Source organism: Hemiscyllium ocellatum, chromosome 18 (genome assembly GCF_020745735.1).
Source record: "Hemiscyllium ocellatum isolate sHemOce1 chromosome 18, sHemOce1.pat.X.cur, whole genome shotgun sequence".
Lineage (NCBI taxonomy): Eukaryota > Metazoa > Chordata > Chondrichthyes > Orectolobiformes > Hemiscylliidae > Hemiscyllium > Hemiscyllium ocellatum.
This window is the reverse complement of record NC_083418.1, coordinates 13,493,018-13,514,656: the sequence shown is the minus strand read 5'-3', so window position 1 is coordinate 13,514,656 and position 21,639 is coordinate 13,493,018. Positions and strand designations below refer to the sequence as shown.

General features: G+C 41.5%; 1 protein-coding gene across 1 annotated transcript in view; it reads right to left on the bottom strand.

Annotated features, from left to right (window-relative positions):
• The window catches only part of LOC132824528 (mucin-2-like), a 167,966-nt gene that overhangs the window by 144,095 nt on the left and 2,232 nt on the right, over positions 1–21,639 (bottom strand). Inside the window, exons 2-12 of the mRNA XM_060839164.1 lie at positions 19,093–19,169; positions 16,421–16,677; positions 14,428–14,542; positions 8,620–8,707; positions 8,426–8,535; positions 5,932–6,151; positions 5,691–5,816; positions 3,298–3,415; positions 3,025–3,163; positions 2,630–2,740; positions 2,449–2,518 (exon numbers count right to left, since the gene is read on the bottom strand). Coding sequence (XP_060695147.1) covers positions 2,449–2,518; positions 2,630–2,740; positions 3,025–3,163; positions 3,298–3,415; positions 5,691–5,816; positions 5,932–6,151; positions 8,426–8,535; positions 8,620–8,707; positions 14,428–14,542; positions 16,421–16,677; positions 19,093–19,169 — 1,431 coding nt within the window. The remainder of the gene's footprint in view (positions 1–2,448; positions 2,519–2,629; positions 2,741–3,024; positions 3,164–3,297; positions 3,416–5,690; positions 5,817–5,931; positions 6,152–8,425; positions 8,536–8,619; positions 8,708–14,427; positions 14,543–16,420; positions 16,678–19,092; positions 19,170–21,639) is intronic.

Here is a 21,639-nt window from a genome sequence, read left to right as displayed (position 1 = left end):
AAAACACACTGTCAGAGGAAAATTGTTCAAAACAACATTCTGCAAATTACTTGAATTTTAGAGCAAATATGAAATCCATCTCAAAGCAAAAATAATCATTGTCCTTAATGATTTTTAAATATGTTTGTACATTGTGCCCTTTCCATCACTAGCCCTACCACCTCTGCCTGTTGTACTTTTATTAACTCTATTAAAGTTTGCAATTTTTTTTCCATGGGATGTGGACATCACTGTTAATTCCAGTAATTAATGCCAGTCCCAAACATTGCAGACCCACTGAGTGACTATTCACACATTCAGAAGAGAGATTTGGGTGTACCAGTGCATAAAAGGTATGTATGTATGTTAAGGAAGTAATCAGGAATACTAATATGTGTTATGTTTTATTGTAGGGGAATTTAATGCAAGAGTAGGGACGTTATGCTTTAGTTATACAGGGTATTAGTGAGGTGCATCTGGACTACTGTGTCCAGAGCTAGTCACTGTTTTTGTGGAAGGATGCCAAATGTAATGGAAGCAATTCAGAGAAAGTTTACTAGACTAACACCCTGAATGAGTGAATTGCCTTATGAGGAAAGGGTGGGCCTATATCCTCTGGTGTTTAGAAGAGTCAGAGGTGACTTAGTTGAAACAAACAAGATCTTGAGGGACTTGACCAGGTGGATGTTGAGATAATGTTTCCTCCGGTGGGAGAATTTAGAAATAGGGCTCATACTTAAAAATAAGGGAGCACCCATTTAAAACAGAAATGAGAAAGTATTTTTACTCTGCAGTGAACCTTTAGAATTCCTTTTCTCAAAAGGCAGTGGATGCAGAATCTTTTAATATTTTTAAGGCAGAGGAAGGTAGATTCTTGATTACCAAGTGGATGAAAGATTATTGGGGGTATAATCTTATTAAATGGAGGAGCAGGGTCAAAGGGACGAATGGCCCATTCTTATTCCTTGTTCATGTTGGACATCTCACCATCTGCACCAAAAGTACCTGCTGTGCCAACCAATGTCTTTTGTAATTCCTCTCTCTGTGTCTCTTTCTGTCTCTCTCTTTCTCTCTCTCTCATGCTAGGAGGAAAACAGCCCACTGTAGGGTACAAAGAGTCAAGGCATCTCCTCATCCCTTATGTAGAAACCATCCTGACTTTGACTGCCCTGAATGACTGACAAACTGTCTAAGCTCCTGGATTGGTTATTGGAGGCTGCTTTTGACTTGCTATGTTGGGATCCCTGAGTGAAAGCTATCCCCATTGAGTTGATTGAGGGCTGCTGACAGCCATGGCAGGTTCACCAACTGGAAAATGAGTTATTGTTCTTCTAGCTTGTGCTGAGCTTTGCTGGAGCACTGAGATAGAGATGTTGGCCAGAGAACATGGTGGTGTTAAATTAGCAGGCAACTGGAAGTTTTTAGCAGGCAGAACATAGATATTCTGCTAAGTGGTCATCCAGTCTATGCTTCACTTCCCCAATATAAAGGACATCACATTGTGAGCAACGAATGTAGTAGATTAGATTGTGAGAAGTGCAGATAAAGTGCTGCTTCATCTGGAAGGTATATTTGGGCCCTTGGATACTGAGGAGGGAGAGGTAAATGGGCAGGTGTTATACTTTCAGTGGTTGCAGGGGAAAGTGCCATGGGTCCGTGGGAGGTGTTGGGAGTGAAAGAGTGGACCAGGGTGTCTCATAGGGAACAGTCCCTGTGGAATGCAGAAAAGGGAGGAGAAGGAAATAGGTGCCTGGTGATGGCATCTCCTGGGAGGTGGCAGAAATGGCAGCTGATGATCTTCTGAATATGGATGCTGATGGAATGGTAGATGAGGACCAGGGGAAACCTATTACTCTTTTGGGATGGAAGAGAGGGCATTACAGTGAAACATAGGAGATGGGTTGGACCTGGTTGAGGGTCCTTTTGACAACAGTGCAGGGAAATCTCAGAGGCTCCCTTGTCGAAGCTGGCCTTATCGGAGCATATGCGATGGAGCAACTGGGAGAATGGAATGGAGTCTTTATAGGAAACAGGGCATGAGGACATCAATCCAGAGCTGCCAAGAATGGTTCCTGAGCTTTGTCCTGCACTTGGCAGACAAGGGGATATTAGTGCCATGCTTTGCTAGTAAAGTCCTGGAGTTCTCCACATATGGGGTGTTGCACAGGCAGGATTTGCTCTTACCCCAGGATTAGGAGTGGAGGCTACAGCACCAGAATGCCATCCTGCTCTCTGGTGAAAACAAGTGAATTTGTGAGCTGCTGAGTTATCATACAGGTTCACTGATCAGGTTTTAAGATGGCATCAGTGTCAGAAATCCATGACATATATAAAGCCCATTACACAGTACTTGTGGTCAGTGTGGTGTCCACTCAGGAATCTGGTTGCTTAAGATGCTCTTGCAGGTAAAGAGATTGGGTATATTTTGTGTTTAAAGCAAACAATTAATGATTTTTGGACATGACTTACCAAAGGTTAAAGGCAATTCTGTAAAGATTCCATTGACAGACACACGGCCATTGGGGTTAATTGTAATGATCTGTAAATAAAGGACCAATACATTCTTAATAAAATTATGTTTAGACCTTGGTATTCCCTTAAATATATATCAAAATATTTAAATAACAAAAACAAATTTTATATGACTTACAGTTTGAGATCTATGTTCAGTCAGTGATACAGACTTTAAGCATGTTTCAGATTCTGTAATACCACATTGCTGCAGCTCCCCGAGGACAGTGAAGAAAGTATTTTCGCAGTCCTAGAGTGATGGATTAGAAGAAAGAGACCTAATAACAACTTTTAATGAAATCATCCACTTGCATGGCACTTCAAACTAAATATCATGGAGAGTTGAATATTTTGTTAAGTTAGTTCTTCTGTAACACACAGACTTTTAGATGAAATAAAAAAAGAAATATACCAATGCCAATCCTCTTAAGTAACATCTTTATTCTAGTGACAATCAACAACATTATTAACATATTAGCTTGTTGGTGCTATTAATTTTCATTTTACTAAAACCCAAGTGAAAGTGATCCTTACCTTAGCAAGAACATAATGACAATTCCCATGAAATGTGTATTGCTTTTCATCAAATGTATTAATATGAGATCCTCCCTCAACAGAACAGATCCCAGGGCAAGATAGTTCAGTACAAAACCACTGTCCTCCATTACAATTGCTGTCAGATTAAAAAGTGTTCAATATCAGTATTTTTCTTGGATGAAAATCAAGGAAAAAAATGACAAAAGGATAAATTCCATCTAAAAAAAACATGAACTTTATGATTTTTTTTGTAAAAATCAAATTAATTACCATTTACTGCATTTGGTGGAATAGGACTCTCCAGGTGCATAAGATAATCCATTGTAGGTACAGGGACACTGTTCTTTTGGAATACATCCAGTGTTGGAAATATCATCAAGAACAGTATCTACAATATAAAGGTTTGAAGTTACACATACACAGATTCTTAACATGCAGATTTTTCTTACTTTTTAAATGATATGATTAAGTTACTTCAACTGTCATTCTCATGTTATCTCTTTTTTTTGCTATTGTAATCCCACTTTGTAACACTCTGAAGAGCCTCTGCTATAAATTTATTTTTGTTTGTGTTTAATACAACACAAATCATTGTTTCTCGAACAATATTATTGCACCATTTCTATAAAACAGTGAACCATTCACTACCTTCAAAACTACTGTAAGACTCTTCTGTCCATAACATTAACAAAATATGCAAATATCATTAACATATTCCTCTCCAGACCCACAGTACCAAAAAACAACTTCACCACATTAGCATTACATTCCACTTGATACCGCTGATGTCCCATTCACAGCTCGATGAGATAGTTAGTAAGTTTACAGATGACACCAACATTGAATGTGTAGTGGACAGCGAATTACAACAGATTACAACAGGATCTTGATCAGATGGTCCAGTGGACTGAGGTGGCAGATGAAGTTTAATTCAGATAAATGTGAGGTGCTGCATTTTGGGAAAGTAAATCGTGGCAGGACTTATACACTTAATGGTAAGGTCCTAGGGAGTGTTGCTAAACAAAGAGACCTTGAAGTGCAGGTTCATAGCTCCTTGAAAGTGGAGTCGCAGATAGATAGGATAGTGAAGAAGGCGTTTGTTATGCTTTCCTTTATTGGTCAGAGTATTGAGTACAGGAGTTGGGTGGTCATGTTGTGGCTGTACAGGACATTGGTTAGGCCACTGTTGAAATATTACGTGGAATTCTGGTCTCCTTCCTATCGGAAAGATGTTGTGAAACTTGAAAGGGTTCAGAAAAGATTTAAACGATGTTGCCAGGGTTGGAGGATTTGAGCTAGAGGAAGAGGCTGAACAGGCTGGGGCTGTTTTCCCTGGAGCGTTGGAGGCTGAGGTGTGACCTTATAGAGGTTTACAAAATTATGAGGGGCATGGATAGGATAAATAGGCAAAGTCTTTTCCCTGGGGTTGGGGAGTCCAGAACTAGAGGGCGTAGGTTTAGGGTGAGAGGGGAAATATATAAAAAAGACTTAAGGGGCAACTTTTTCAGACAGAGGGTGGTGTGTGTGTGTATGGAATGAGCTGCCAGAGGAAGTGGTGGAGGCTGGTACAATTGCAACATTTAAGGGGGATTTGGATGGGTATACGAATAGGAAGGATGAAGAGGGATATGGGCCAGGTGCTGGCAGGTGAGACTAGATTGGATTGGGATATCTGGTTGGCATGGACAGGTTGGAATGAACAGTCTGTTTCCATGCTGTACATCTCTATGACTCTATGACTTTATATGAGGTGGGCACATGTATCTCTCTATAAAACTGATGTTACATCTTTTCTATAATAACATTAAAAGTAATGTAACACCCAAATACTTTTCATATATCAATATGGTGCAACTAGACAAAACTTACGTGGCACAAGCTCATCTTTTTTGTTCCTGAATTTTTTTCAGAATGTTATAATCAGCATTTAATGTTGATTCACAGAGTACTCAGGCAACCTTAAGAACATTCAATATGGGGAAGCATAGGCAGGCAGTGCTTGCCTGTTTACAGGTTCTGTTCTGCTTGAACAAAATTTCACATGGGCTTTGTACATTACTGTGGTGGCAGAAACTTCCTACCATTTTGAATGTCTTGCTATTACTTTTTATGCATAAGGGATTTACACAATTTGTTGTATTACAATTCCTCTGAAATATCAGATCCTGAAATTTACTCATGGTGGCTACCTTAATTATAACCCTACTTTTATTTCAGTTAAGGCAAATCTGAAAATATTGATTTCAATAGTATTAGCAGTTTGCTTTAGATAAATATAAGTGCAGTATAGCTCCTGCCTCAGTGATTAAATCAGCGATAAAGCCTTGCCAACACATCTTAAAATCATGAACACAGTAACGTAAGTAAACTTGAAAATATTGAAAACATTGAAAAATACTGGAAATTTGAAACAAGAACAGAAAATACTTATAGTGAACAGTTCAGTCACCATCAATGTGGGTGAAGACCAGTTAAATTTTTGGGTTCTGATAATTAACTTGTAATATTCCTTTAGATTGTAATAGCTGTGTAAGGTAAATTTTCATGTCAGCTTTTAGTCAATGTGCTTTGACACATAAACTCCTCCCCCTTATTAAACAAGGGAAAACCATCACATACAGTTAGTATTCAACTGAACAATACTTTGAGGCATTGTATCTTACTTGGAGCACAGAAGCAGCCATCAATGCAGTGGTCCTCACACATCCGGCTCCTATCAGGATTTGAGCATGTGTCTGCACATGGAATTCCACACTCCTCATAGGTCATATTAAATTGGCAAGTCTTCTCTGTAAAAGAGATATAGTGCCAACATTTAATATATTCATAATTTCCATGAGAAAATAATGGTTTTTGTGATTGTGTTTGGGGAGCTTGAGGTTGAGCAATTTTAAAACTACTTGCCACACGTTCCTTTCCTTCTCCAGTTGCTAGGTTTACCTCCAACATGAGCACATTGTCTAGAAAATTCTGATAAGGTATTACACATGCAGGATGATGGATTTTCTAAATCCTTGCACAGGCACATATCCAGCATGCAGCTCTTGATAAAAGGTGCTAAATCTAAGATATCATAGCAGTTGGAAAAACCTGGGTCAGTGAGTGCTCTTTCACACATGGATTCCTGAGGAGAAAGGAAATTATTAAGTAAAGGCCAAATTGTGCATTAGCGTTTAATTACACACAGTCATAGAGTCATAGAGATATACAGAATGGAAACACACCCTTCGGTCCATCTTGTCCATGCTGACCAGATATCCCAACCCAATCTCATCCCACCTTCCAGCATCTGGCCCATATCCCTCCAAACCCTTCCTATTCATATACCCACCCAGATGTCTTCTAAATGTTGCAATTGTACTAGCCTCCACCGCTTCCTCTAACAGCTCATTCCATACATATACCACCACTCTGCCCTCATCAATCCTCTTTGTTACTTCATCAAAAGACTCAATCGAGTTTGTGAGATATGATTTCCCCGCACAAAGCCATGTTGACTATCCATAATCAATCCTTGCCTTTCCAAATACATGTATATCCTGTCTCTCAGGATTCCCTCCAACAACTTGCCCATCACCAACATCAGACTCACTGATCTATAGTTCCCCGGCTTGTCCTTATCATCTTCCTTAAACAGTGGCAGCACATTGTTAATATGTTTCATAACAAAGATGTGGATCACCGGTGTATGAGACGCTTGCATCTTTCCTACAAGTATATGCATCAAGTACTCATGTCTATATTGAGTTATGATGTGGAAGTGCTGGCGTTGGACTGAGGGTGGACAAAGTCAAAAATCACAAGAACCAGGTTATAGTCTAACAGGTTTATTTGAAACTGCAAGCTTTCATGGCACTGCTCCTTCATCAGGCAGCTAGTGAGAGAGAATACATTGGACACAGAATTTATAATTGAAAGATCTTGGGGTAGTGACTCGAAAGAAATTCTGGGATTTACATAATAATCATTTGAAACATGTCTTCCATTCTAACTGATTAAAAACCTAATAGCTATCTTGGTTTGTTCAATATATTTGCATAAGTTGTATGACTTTTTGATCATTTACTTATAAATTCTGTGTCTAATGTATTCTCTCTCACTAGTTGCTTGAGGAAGGAGCAGGGGCTCTGAAAACTTGAGGTTTCAAGCTGGACTGTAACCTGGTCTCACGCGATTTTTGACTACATTGAGTTGGAACAAGGATCTCTCTATCCTAATCACAGAGGATATGGACCAATGGATTATTATCATTTTAAACATCAGCTATCCTGAATGTTAAAATGTATAAAGTTAGCACATTATCATTTACAATGGGACCCTATGAATTTAAAGGACAGAAATGTGGCAGCATTGTGGCTCAGTGATTTAGCACTGCTGCCTCACAGCGTCAGGGATCCAGGTTTAATTCCAGCTTCTGGCCACTGTCTGTGTGGAATTTGCACATTCTCTCTGTGCCTATGTGGGTTTTCTCCAGGGTGCTCCAGTTTCCTCCCACAGTCCAAAAATGTGCAGGTTAAGTGAATTGGCCATGCTAAATTGCCCACAGTGTACAAGGATGTGTAGATTAGGTGCATTAGTTAGGGGTAAATGGAGAGTAATAGGGTAGGGTAATGAGTCTGGGTGGGTTACTCTTAGGAGGGTTGGTGTGGACGTGTTGGGCCAAATGACTGGTTTCCACAGTGTAGGGATTCTATGATAAATAGGACCATTAGGCCATTCATTAGCTACAATCGTTTATGATATGTCTATATTCTTGATCTACACTATCCCCCTCTCTCTTCACCTCACCTTATCAACACAACATTTTATTCCTATTCCCTTCAACTGTTGGGTTATTAATCCAGTGATATTAAAGGCATCATAGAATCCCTACAGTGCAAAAAGAGGCCGTTCAGTCCATCAAGCCTGTACCGAGCTTCCCACTCCTTATTTACTATGGCTGATCCACCTAGCCCGCACACTTTGGCCAATTTAGCAGGGCTAATCCACCTAAACATTTTTGGACTGTAACACATGGACACAGGAGAATGTGTTAACTGTACACACAGTCACCTGAGGCTGGAATCAAACCCAAGTCCCTGGTACTATGAAGCAGCAGAGCTAACCACTGAGCCACCACAATTGACATTAACACTATGTCACCTTCACCAAGATGGGATAGGAAATTGATCTGTGTGCACCTTAAATGCAGACAGCAGACAGGTCAAATGGCCTTCTTCTGTGCTATGTGTACTATAAAAATAGCTTACTCTTTTGCTGTTCACAGCCTTTAATAATGCCTAATTAGCTTGGAAAAAGGAGTAGATAATTAGCAGAAGCAAATGTTTAAAATAAAATCTCAGAGCTAAAATGGATTCAAGCCAAAAGGAGGTTAGAATAATAAGAAATATCGACTCACAAATGTTGAACAATTTTTGTTTTGTTCAGATGAAGGTACATCATTGCATTGCTCCTTGGGATCATTCAGTTTCTGTAAGTTTCCATACTGGATTGGAGTCAGGTGGTGTCCTTTAATCAATAACAATCAATAAATAAACAACATGAAATAAAACTATCTAATCAAATGTGATGGCTAGTACCTTTTATACATACCGTTTGAAAAAAATTCATTATCTCGTATGCCATTGAAATCGCCACAGAGTCCACATGTTGTGTTGACAAACTGCTGGCCCAGTTCAAGCTAAGGCAAAAAAAGAAAAGAAAATCAAAAATTTTCTATGAGCTGCATCGAGTAAATTATGAAGAATAGACCCTTTTGTCTGTCAATGGGAATGTTTTAGAGATGACACTGCAATATGAGGCTCCAGGTTCTGTTTTGGGTGGGCTGGCAATGTGGAAGTGTGCACTGGAGAGGAGACAGATTATGAATCCGCTGAAAGTGTACCACTGATTTTGAATCTCACAGACTTTCTGATTACTGCACTCCAGTTAATGCTTTCTCTGTGAACTTTATGCAGCTGATCTTGTGTTTAGCAGCAAGGAGATTCCTGCCTGCATCTTCATTCAAAAGTGGCTGGTGTGCAAATCCTGGCATCTGCCTTTGCTCCAAATTCCTTGACAAATTACACAAACCTGTCAAACTCAAATCTAAAATTAATATTTGATCAAGCTTCAATTGTTCTTTGTGGAAGAGATTTGCGGATTTCTACATTTTTTTTCAAAAGTTCTTGTGCAATTCCGCGTTATAGAAAAATTGCACTTTAGAAACAACACTGAAAGTATTGGTGATATAATTGCATTACAGCCAACACATGTTTGAAAAACAATGTCCCCAGTTCGTCAGTTGCGTTATAGCGCATTTGTGTTAATGAAATGTGCATTATAGCAGAATGACCTGTATCATCTTTTGTGTATAGAATTGTTTCTTAATTTCTCGCCTGATTCTAAGACCATGCCCCCAGCCTTAGTCTCAACATTAGAACAAATAGCTTCTTTTTCTCAAACCTATCTGTCCCCCTAAGTTTCCTAATACCTTCAATGAAAATTTTGATGTCCAACATTTTGCTCAGACATCTTGTTCCCAATCATGATGTCCATCATGTTTGGGCTGTAGCATGATTCAGTGAATGAGTAGTAAATGGCCTTGTAGGATTATTTTGAGTAATCCTGGAACTAAAATGTCTGGTTTTGTTACACACCAACTCTGCATTGTTGGCAGTAATTGGCCTGGGTTGGCTGATTAACAGACAGAAGGAAGGGCAGTGGCAGAGTAGTGAAGGCATCATTATCCATTGATCGTACATTCACTGAGGCGCATCGATCAGTCAGGGATCGATCCTAGTGTAATTCTGTTACCACTGCAGTCATTCAGCTAATTGCATTAATCAACCCCAACATCCCCACCAGTACCCTTCCACTGACACTCTCGTTTGTTTGGCTGAACTTGTCCTCACCCTTAACAACTTCTCCTTCAAATCCTCCCACTTCTTCCAGATGAAAGGGGTAGCCATGGACACCCGCATGGGCCCCAGCTATGCCTGTCTCTTTGTTGGCTATGTAGAACAGTCCATCTTCTGTAATTACACCAACATCACTCCCCACCTCTTCCTCCACTACATTGATGACTGCATTGGTGCCACCTCGTGCTCCCACGAGGAGGTTAAGCAGTTCATCAACTTCACCAACACATTCCATCCTGACCTTAAATTCACCTGGACCATCTCTAACACCTCCCTCCCCTTCCTAGACCTTTCCATCCCCATTAATGATGACCAACTTAACAGTGACATTTTTTTACAAACCCACCGACTTCCACAGCTACCTGGATTACACCTCTTCCCACCCTACCTCCTGAAAAAATACTATCCCGTATTCCCAATTCCTCAGCCTCCACCATATCAGCTTCCAGGAGGACCAGTTCCACCACAGAACACACCAGATGGCCTCCTTCTTTAAAGATTGTCATTTCCCTTTCCACATGGTTGAAGATGCCCTCCAGCGCATCTCATCCACATTCCGCACCTCTGCCCTCAATGCCACCCCTCCAACCACTACAAAGACAGAACACCCCAGTCCTCATCTTCCACCCACCAACCTCCGCATAAACCACATCATCCATCGATATTTCCGCCATCTCCAAACGGATCCCAGAGATATATTTCCCTCCCCACCTGTTTCCGCCTTCTGCAAAAACCGTTTCCTCCGTGACTACCTGGTCAGGTCCACACCCCCCTACAACCCGGCCTCCCATCCTGGCACCTTCCCCTGCCACCACAGGAATTGCAAAACCTGCGCCCACACCTCCCCTCTCACCTCCATCCAAGGCCCCAAGGGAGCCTTCCATAACCATCAAAGTTTCACCTGCACAACCACCAATGTCATTTATTGTTACCGTTGTGGCCTCCTTTCCATTGGGGAGACTGGATACCATCTCGCAGAGCACTTTAGGGAACATCTCCAGGGCACCCTCACCAATCAATCCCACCACCCCATGGGGCCCAACATTTCAATTCCCCCTCCCACTCTGCCGAGGCCATGCCGGTCCTGGGCCTCCTCCATGACCACTCCCTCACCACCCGACGCCTGGAGGAAGAACGCTTCATTTTCCGTCTTGGAACACTTCAACCCCAGGGCATCAATGTGGATTTCACCAGTTTCCTCATTTCTCCTTTCCCTCATCTCAACCCAGTTCCAACCTGTCAGCTCAGTACCATCCTCATGACCTGTCCTACCTGCCAATCTTCCTTCCCACCTATCCGCTCCACCATCCTCTCCAACCTATCATGTAAATTGCAATTGTTTACATCAGTTAGGACACAGAATGAAGGATTCCATTTAGAAATGATGGTTCTAACACAACTCTCCAATTGCCTAGATGATGCAAATCTCACTTCTTTCCAGCAGCTTCAAACCATGTGGGACAAAGGAATCTACTTGAGTATTTTTTCAAAGAATCCCTACAGTGTGGAAACAGGCCACTTGACCCAACAAGTCGACATCAACCCTCCCGACAGCAAGTGACGAGTGCATTGAACCCACACATTCCTGAACACAGTGGACAATTTAGAATTATAGAATCCCTACAGTGTGGAAATAGGCCATTTAGCCCAACAAGTCCACACCTGCGCTCTGAAAAGTATTCCACCCAAACCCATTCCCCTACCTTATTACCCTATATTTACCCCCTACTAATGCTGCTAACCTAGCACATTCCTGAACACTATAGGCAATTTAGCATGGCCACCTAACCTGCACATTAGACTTAGACTTAGACTTACAGTGTGGAAACAGGCCCTTCAGCCCAACAAGTCCACACCGACCCGCCGAAGCGCAACCCACCCATACCCTTACATTTACCCCTTACCTAACACTACGGGCAATTTAGCATGGCCAATTCACCTGACCCGCACATCTTTGTGACTGTGGGAGGAAACCGGAGCACCCGGAGGAAACCCACGCAGACACGGGGAGAAAGTGCAAACTCCACACAGTCAGTCGCCTGAGTCGGGAATTGAACCCGGGTCTCTGGTGCTGTGAGGCAGCAGTGCTAACCACTGTGCCACCGTGCTGCCCTAACAGTGGCTCAATGTGAACACCATTTTCTGAATGGTGTCTCAGAGTGTTAACCATTATTTTTACACAATATGGAATTAGAATACTTCGTGATTGTGTTTGATTGGCCTAGACTTGATGGTTTTGTGCTTTAGACCTCCATGACTTGACGACTTTCATTCCCTACATCACTAGAACACAGTTGCTGCATTTCTATTTATTTCTGATTCAGAGTCCCAGTAAAGCCTAATGCAAGCTGGAGGAATAGTACTTCATTTTCTACTTAAATACATGAGAGACTTCAGGACTCAACAAGGTCTTCAACGATTTCATAGCATGAACATTGTTGCCATTTTGATTACGCATCCTTCCCAACCCTCAAATCCCCAAGTCATTTGCTTGTATAGGTTTGCTCTCAGCAAAGCTGACCTATTTTCTATTAATCACACCTATTTTTCATTCATATAACACACCTCTACTACCATCAGTACTCCCTCTGCCTTTTATTCCATCCATTTGTAAACATTATAAAAGCCATCATTTTTGAGCACATTCAGTTCTGAAGAAGTCATATCAGACTGTAAATATTGACTTTATTTCTCTCTCCTCCAGATGTTGCTAGACCTGCTCAGTTTCTCCAGCACTTTTTGTTTCTATTTCAGATCTCCAACATCTGCAGTGCTGTGCTTTTATTTGAAAAGTATCAACAAGATTGGTCAGCAATTTTCAAGGCTTATTAGAAACCACCTTCTAGATTAATAGACATTAGCACCTGGAAAACATTAATATTGCTTGATCAAGTTCCAATCCAAATCATGTGCCATTTTAATCTGGATATATATCACCATTTCTTCTTCACCTCTGAGAGATGGATGTTACAATGGTACTGATTACCTAGTCCACACCAACCAAAAGTCAGCTGGCTCTTTTCTGTGAAATCTGCCTTTCCCAAAGTGATAAAATACAGTTTTAAGTAGTGCTCAAATAATTAGAATGGGTATTTTTGCCCATGGGGACAGGAGACCTAGAGAGCTGTGGCCAATCTGAATGTGGATTATAGCTCCAGCACCACCACTCAGAATGGAAATATTTGTGAAGCATCTCTCTCCATTGAGCTGTTTAGCTGTCCACTACCATTCATGACTGGATGTGGCAGGACTGCAGAACATAGATTTGATTCATTGGTTGTGGAATGGCTTTTTTTTTTGTAAATGACATACTACTTATGCTTTTTGGCACATAATTAGTCCAGTGTTGATACTTCATTTATAGATACACCTGCTGCAACTCTTGACATGCCTTCTTGTGCTCTTTGTTGAACCAGGGTTGATCTCCTGGCTTGGTGGTGATGATAGAATGGGGGATATGCCAACCCAATGCTCCTTAAGTGCCTAATCTTGAGCTCCTAGATAAGTTTGAGACCTAGCCTAGTTAGCACAGTGATAGCGCCATACAGCACAATGAGGATATCCTAAAACTAAAGGAAGAACCGTGTCACCACAATCATCTCCACTGGTACTATCATGATGGATGTATCTGCCTCAGTTAAATTGGTGAGGATAGAGTCAAATATGTTTTTTCATCTCTTGTTAGTTCTCTAACCACAAATGCAAGTCCAGCCATCAGCTATGCCCTTTGTCACTTGGCTCAGGTGATGGTCCCACCAAGAGTAGATTCTGTTGGTCTTGTCAACCTCGTGCTTTCCTCAAGTGCTCAATATGGAGGAAAAATGATTCATCATCTGGGGGAGACTATGGTTGGTAGTAACCAGCAAGAAATTTATTTGACCATGTTTAATCTGATGTACTGAGATGTCATGGGATCTGGAGTCAATTCCATCTCAACTGTGTACGATTATGCTTCCACCTCTGATGAGCCTGCCCTGTTCAGGCAGAACATAGCCAGGTGTGATAGTAGTGGCGACTGACACATTGCCTATAAGATATGGGTCTATAAGAATGAGTCTGTCGGGCTGCTATTTGAATAGTTCATGAGGTAGCTTTCCCAACTTTGGCATGGTTGACAGGGTATGTATTTGTCATTCTGATGCCTTAGTAGATGCTGTATGTTCCATCTGATTTTGTTTCTTTTGATCAGAATTTGCAGCAGTTAGATACAATTTGAGAGGTTTGTTCTGCCATGTCGGAGGGCATTTATGAGTCAATGGATCTGGGGTCACATGAAAACCAGATGGTGGGATAGCAGATTTAGATACGAGATGGTATTCGTGAACCAGATGAGTTTTTCTAGTTTTTAATCCTGGATTTAGCAAGTATATTTCACCATCTGCTGTATGAGATTCAAACTCTTTAGTCCAGAGACAGTACCATCATGTCTATGTTTACTTAGTTAAGGGTTGGAAAATGGTGAGGTATATTCAAATAGCTGCTGATGTAATGATGCACATACCGTGAGGGCGTCACCTCCATTCCAAATAAGAGTCAAGCCAATCTTTGCAGTGATTCGAGTGTAATTACTGACTTTCTCAATCACAATCCCAGAATGGGTGTAAGGTAATGTCACACTACAATAAAAGAAGCAAAAAATCATAAATGTTTTCAACATGGCCTTGAATTTAATTATTTCAGAAATACTTTACAGGGTTACAAAACAAATTGTTTATTTGTTATTTTTATTTGCAACTCTATTCAACAGATTTAGCTCCTGAACAAATTACAACCTGTCCAAAGCCATCACTCATATTTTATCATCCTTATCCATGATCCCATCCTCAGCAAACCACCAGAGAACTTCTTTTTCTCATGCAATTTATTTGTTTCATAAAATATCAGCATTTCTGGCAAGGTGTGTATTTACTGCCCATCCCTAACTTCTGCTGGGAACATAATGGTGAGCCACCTTCTTGAACTTCCACATATGGTAGGGTGCAAGTTCCAGGATATTGATTTGGTAATAGTGAAAGAAGCTGATGTATTTCTAAAGCCAGCATGTGGGTACATGACTTCAAGGGAAACTTGCAGGCAATGGTGTTCCGAGGCATTTATTTTCTGCCTTGTCATTCTAGGTGGGAGAGGCCACACATTTGGAAGGTGCTTTGGAATGCCCCTCAGCAAGTTACTGCAGTCGATAGAGTCGGCATGGACAGAATCTCTTTTGCCCGTCATTGTCTGTGCCAGTCATTAAGCATCTATGTGCTATAAGCAACTCATTGCCAGCCATTAATGGAGTCCATTAGCAGCTATTGGTTCTTCCAGGCTGACCTTTACCTACTCCTTTGTCTGCCCAATTGTTTTGCTCCTTCTTTGAGCTCCAACTCCACCTATTGTTTATTCCTCACCCTCCTCCCACCCCAACATCAGAATATCGACCAATCTTTTCCTAGCTAAAATAAGTTCTGATAAAGGTCACTGGACTGAAAGTAATTCTGCTTTCTCTTCACAGATGCTGTGAAGATTCAGTAATGGAGTGTCCTTCAAAAGTGAGACTTGAGGAGTTTCGGCTATGTTCACTGGTAAGAAGGAGGTAATGGCTGACCTGTTGGAGCTGCTCAAGATGGTTATGATGAATGATTTCATCATTCAGTAAAATTGTAACAAGACAACCAAATGTAAGATCACAGGAGGATTAAGAGGATAAGTTTGAGAAAATTTACTACACAGAAGTGATCAGAATGTCATTGATGCAGAATCCAGAAATTATTTTCTTGTTTGATGTTTGCAAAGAGAAATGTTATGGTTCAGGGAGCATGAGCAGGACAATAGGATTGGATTGTGGTTCTTGTGGGGGGAAAGACTGCTGTGAGTTTGATATGCTACACACTTTTTTTTAACCTTGTAACATAGTATGGGCTTGTTTTCAAACGCCTGCAGAGTAAGGATTCGGTATGGGTGACATTAAAATATATAGGCTCTGTCTCTGGATCTGAACTTCTCCAGGACTCTGTTCAATTTTCAAAATCCTGGAAGGAAGAAGGAATGGGTACACATTCGCTTCCAATTAACAAGGTAGTAAAGTTCATTTAGCACATCGACACTGCCATTTTCAGTGGCTATTTCAATTAACCTGATTCTGGTGCAAATTAGGCAGGCCCATTGCAGCGTGACAGAAGATATTTCTTTCATGTTTAAAACTGTCAGGGCCTTGAGTAGCTTGCACTTGGAAGTGAGCAGTACCTTAGTTTTGCACAGTTGCCCTGTATTTCATTCCCCTAATGGATGCTCAATTCACCTCCTTATCAATTAGAGCATTTAAAAACATGGTCAAGTCACCAACACAGTTGAGCCATAAGTTTGGGACCAAGAAATATCTGGATCATTGTTTTTCCAATTGTGTTTAGAAAATCCAGATCATAATTCGACAAAGCAACTTTCCCACCCCTCTTCTCCCACCAGACTAAACTGTGCAGATCTGGTATAAGAGCTTCAAATAATAAAACACTTACAGATTATCATCAGCTGAAATAGTTGAATTCTGTACTTCAATAACTGTTCCATCAACTTTCAGGACAATGTGAGTGATCCTTGGAAAACCATTGACAATGGAACGTCTCATCTGGATGTTGAATTCCTCATAACTACTTAAACATTGGGAAGCGAAGACATAATTGCAAGTTCCAGGAAAATAATAAAAGTCACCATCAAAGGTTTTAAAGTGATAATTTCCCCAGGTACTGCAAACACGGAAATTGTGGTTTGGATTGTGACCTACGAAGTGAAAATAGACAATTAAACTTCATGAATGAAATCAGTAAAAAAATGTGATTGTTAAAACAGAAAGTGCAGGAGAAATTCTGCATGTCTGGCAGCATCTGTGGAGAGAGGAACAGAATTAATTTTTTTGAGTCAAGTGTCATACCAGACTCAAAACATTAACTCTGTTTCTCTCTCCACAGGTATTGCCAGATCTGCTGAGTTTCTCCAGCAGTTTCCTTTTTTTACTTCAAATCTCCTATATTTGTTTTCTTAAGCTTTTCTCTGAATGAAGAAATAATGTAAATTATTGACCTTGATAACATCCTTCTGATCATTTTTTGTTTCTAAACCTGATTATTGTTTTGCAAGAAATACAGAGCACTATGTATGCAAGAAGATAAGGTTGACATTGGCTGCTGTCTGAAAACATCTTTCATTGGCTGACTTTTTTCAAGTTCCTAAGAAATATAACTACCAGCTCCTCCCTTCAATGGATCATTATTTCCTCAGATCTCATGCAGAACTTCCATTTCTGCTCTGTTGCAATCCTGTTTCCAAGTACTTCATTTTTAAAATTCACTCATTGGATGTGGCTATCACTGGCTGGGAAAGCACTTAGAACATAGAAAAGTACAGCACAGAACAGGCCCTTCAGCTTACAATTAATCCTAACTTATTGCCTACTTTCTTTTGAGAAGGTGATGACGAGCAGCCTATGGTTGTAAGGAAAAGTGAAAAAGACTAGGATTGTTTTCACTGTAAAGACAGCTGCTATAGAGGTCTACAAAATTATGAGAGGCATACATAGGGTGGATAGTCAGAGCTTTTTTCCTGGGTTGAAGTTTCAACTACAAGGGGCTGCAAGTTCAAGGTGAGAGGGGAAAAGTTTAAGGGAGATTAATAGAGTCATACAGTCATGCAGCACAGAAATAGATCCTTTGGCCTATCATATCTGCGCTGACCAGCCATCCCACTTTACCAGCATTACCCTCTATACCCTTCTTATTCATACACCTATCCAGATGCCTTTTAAACGTTGTAATTGTACCTGTCTGCGAGGGACCTTTTTCATGCAGTGTGTGGTAGGAGCCTGGGGTGTGCTGCCAGAAGAGGTGCTGGAAGCAGGTACGTTGGCGACATTTAAGAGGCATCTGGATGGTTACATGAACAGGGAGGGAATAGAGGGCTATGGACTGAATAAGGGCAGAAGGCCTGTTTTGTTAGGGCATGGTGAATGACAGAGGCTTCTAGAGCTGAAGGACCTGTTCCTGTGCTGTACTTCTCTTTTGTTCTTTTTTTTGAACTGCTGCAATCCAAGAGCTGTAGGTCAACTCACATTGCCATTAGAAAGGGAATTCCAAGATTTTGACCCAGTGGCGTGAAAGGAACAGTTATATCTTTCCAAGTCAGGATGTTGAGTGACTTAGAGAGAAACTTGCAATTAGTGGTATTCCCATGTATCTCTTCCCTGGTCCTTCTGGATCATAGTGGTTATAGGTTTGGACAGTGCTGTCTAAGTCTTTCTCCAGTACACCTTGTAGATGGTACACACTTTTGCTACTAACCATCAGTGGAGGAGGGAGTCAATGTTTGTGGATATGATGCCAATCAAGTGGGCTGATTTGTTCCTGTTGGTATTGAGCTTCTTGAGTGCTGCTGGGGCTGCACTTATCCAGGCAAATGGGGAGCATTCCACCACATAAATGACTGCTGCCTTGTAGATGGCAGACAGCCTTTGGGGACTCAAGTAGTGAGTTACTAGCTGCAGGAATCCTAGCCTCTCATCTGCTTTTGTAGCAACTATATTTATATGATTAGATGAGATTACTTGCAGTGTGGAAACAGGCCCTTCGGCCCAACAAGTCCATACTGACCTGCTGAAGCGCAACCCACCCAGACCCATTACCCTACATTTACCCCTTCACCTAACACTACAGGCAATTTAGCATGGCCAATTCACCTAACCTGCACATTTTTGGACTGTGGGAGGAAACCGCAGCAACCGGAGGAAACCCACACAGACACGGGGAGAATGTGCAAACTCCACAGGCGGGAAATAAACCCGGGTCTCAGGTGCTGTGAGAGAAACAGTGCTAACCACCGTGACACTCACTATGGCTAGTCTAGTTCAGTTTCTGGTCATGGGTTACCTAGAATGTTGCTAATAGGGAATTCATAAATGTTAATGTCACTGAATGTCAAGGGGTAACTGTTGGACTCTCTCTTAACAGAGATGGTCATTGCCTGGAATTTGTGTGGCACAAATGCTACTTTCCATTTGTCAGCCCAAACCTGAATATCATCCAGGTCTTGCTGCATTTGGACATGGACTGCTTCAGTGCCTAGTAAGTCACAAATGCAGAACATTGTGCAATATCAGTGAACATCCCCACTTCTGACTTTAAAATGGAAGGGAGGTAATTGATGAAGCAGTTGAACATTGTTGTGCCGAGCACATTACCCTGAGGAACTCCGACAAAGGTCCTGGAGCTGAGATGACTGATATCCAACAACCATAACCATCTTCCTGAGGTATGACTCCAGTCAGAAGAGAGTTTTCCTCCTGATTCTCATTGACTCCAGTTTTGCTAGGCTTTCTTGATGACACACACACACACACACACACACACACACACACAATTTAGGAAGAGTGCTAAATTGGTGAAAGGCCAACTATAGCAAAATACAGCATGAGCTGGGGTGTATGGATTGGGAGCAGCTATTTGAAGGTAAATCCACATTTGATAAGCTGGAGGTTTTTAAAAAGGATTGATTAGAGTGCAGGACACTCATGTCCCTGTGAAAATGAGGATAGAAATGGCAAGATTATGGAACCATGAAATTATGAGACTAGCTAAGAAAAGGAATCATACATGAGGTATAGGCAACTGAAAAGAGACGAAGCTTTGGAAGAATATTGGGAAATAGTGGACGGCATGGTGGCACAGTGGTTAGCACTGCTGCCTCACATTGCCAGAGACCCGGGTTCAATTCCCGCCTCAGGTGACTGTCTGTGTGGAGTTTGCACATTCTCTCTGTGTCTGCATGGGTTTCCTCTGGGTGCTCCGGTTTCCTCCCACAGTCCATAAATGTAGGTGAACTGGCCATGCTCAATTACCTATAGTGTTAGGTGAAGGGGTAAATGTAGGGGAATGGGTCTGGGTGGGTTGTGCTTTGGCAGGTTGGTGTGGACTTGTTGGGCCGAAGGGCCTGTTTCCACACTGTAAGTAATCTTATAGTATCTCTAATAGAAAGTACGACGAATCTGAAACGAGGCCTTAAAGGGGTCATGAAATATCTTTCGCAAACCGGATTAAGGAAAATCCCAAAGCCTTTTATTCATATATAAGGACCAAGAGGGTAACTAAAGAAAGGGTTGGCCCACTCAAGGACAAAGGAAGAAAGTTATGCGTGGAGTCAGAGAAAATGGGTGAGATTCTTAATGAGTATTTTGCATCGGTATTCACCGAGGAGAGGGGTATGGTGGATGTTGAGGTCAGGGAGAGATGTTGATTACTCTAGGTCAAGTTGGCAAAGGAGGGAGGAAGTGTTGGGTATTCTAAAAGGCATTAATAGTCGCCAGGTCTGAATAGGATCTATCCCAGGTTACTGAGGGAAGCGAGAGAGGAAATAGCTGGGGCCTTAACAGATATCTCTACAGCATCCTTGAACACGGGTGAGGTCCCGGAGGACTGGAGAATTGCTAATGTTGTCCCCTTGTTTAAGAAGGGTAGCAAGGATAATCCAGGTAAGTAAAAACTGGTGTGATTGACATCAGTGGTTGGGAAGCTGCTGAAGAAGATACTGAGAGAAAGGATCTATTTACATTTGGAAGAAAATAGGCTTATCATTGATAGGCAATATGGTTTTGTGCAGGGAAGGTCATGTCTCACCAAATGAATAGAATTCTTTGAGGAAGTGACAAAGTTGATTGATGAGGGAAGGGCTGTAGATGTCATAAACATGGACATCAGTAAGGTGTTTGATAAGGTGGCCCACGGTAGGATGACAGAGAAGGTCAAGTCGCAGAGGGTCTAGGTGTACTAGCTAGATGGATAGAGAATTTGCTTGGCAGCAGGATTCAGAGAGTAGTAGTGGAAGGGAGTTTCTCAAAATGGCGAACTGTGACCAGTGGTGTTCCACAGGGATCTATGTTGGGACTATTGTTGTTTGTGATATACATAAATGATCTGGAGGAAGGTATAGGTAGTCTGATTAGCAAATTTGCAGATGACACTAAGATTGGTGGAGTAACAGATAGTGAAGTGTACTGTCAAAGAATGTAGCAGAATATAGATAGATTGGAGAGTTGAGTGGAGAAATGGAAGATGGAGTACAATTTGGGCAAATGTGAGGTGATGCATTTTTGAAGATCTAATTCAAGAGCGAACTATACTAAGAGTAAATGATAAAGCCCTGAGAAAAATTGATATCCAGAGAGATCTGGGCGTTCAGGTCTATTGTACCCTGAAGGTGGCAATGCACGTCAATAGAGTGATCAAGGATGCATAAGGCATGCTTTCCTTCAATGGACAGGGTATTGAGTACAAAAGTTGGCAGGTAATGTTACAGTTTTATGGACTTTGATTTGGCCATATGTGGAATACTGCATACAGTTCTGGACACCACATTATCAAAAGAGTGTGGATGCTTTGGAGAGGATGCACAGGAGGTTCATCAGGATGTTGCCTGGTATGGAGGGTGCTAGCTATGAGGCGAGGTTGAGTAGATTAGAATTATTTTCATTAGAAAGATGGAGGTTGAGGGGGGACCTGATTGAGGTTTACAAAATCATGAGAGGTACAGACAAACAGACAGGGTGGATAGCAAAAATCTTTTACCCAGAGTTGGGGACTGAATGACTATGGGAACATGAGTTCAAGGTGAGAGGGGAAAAGTTTACGGGTGACATACGTGGAAAATTCTTTATGCAGAGGGTGTGGGTGCCTGGAGCATGTTGCCAGCCGAG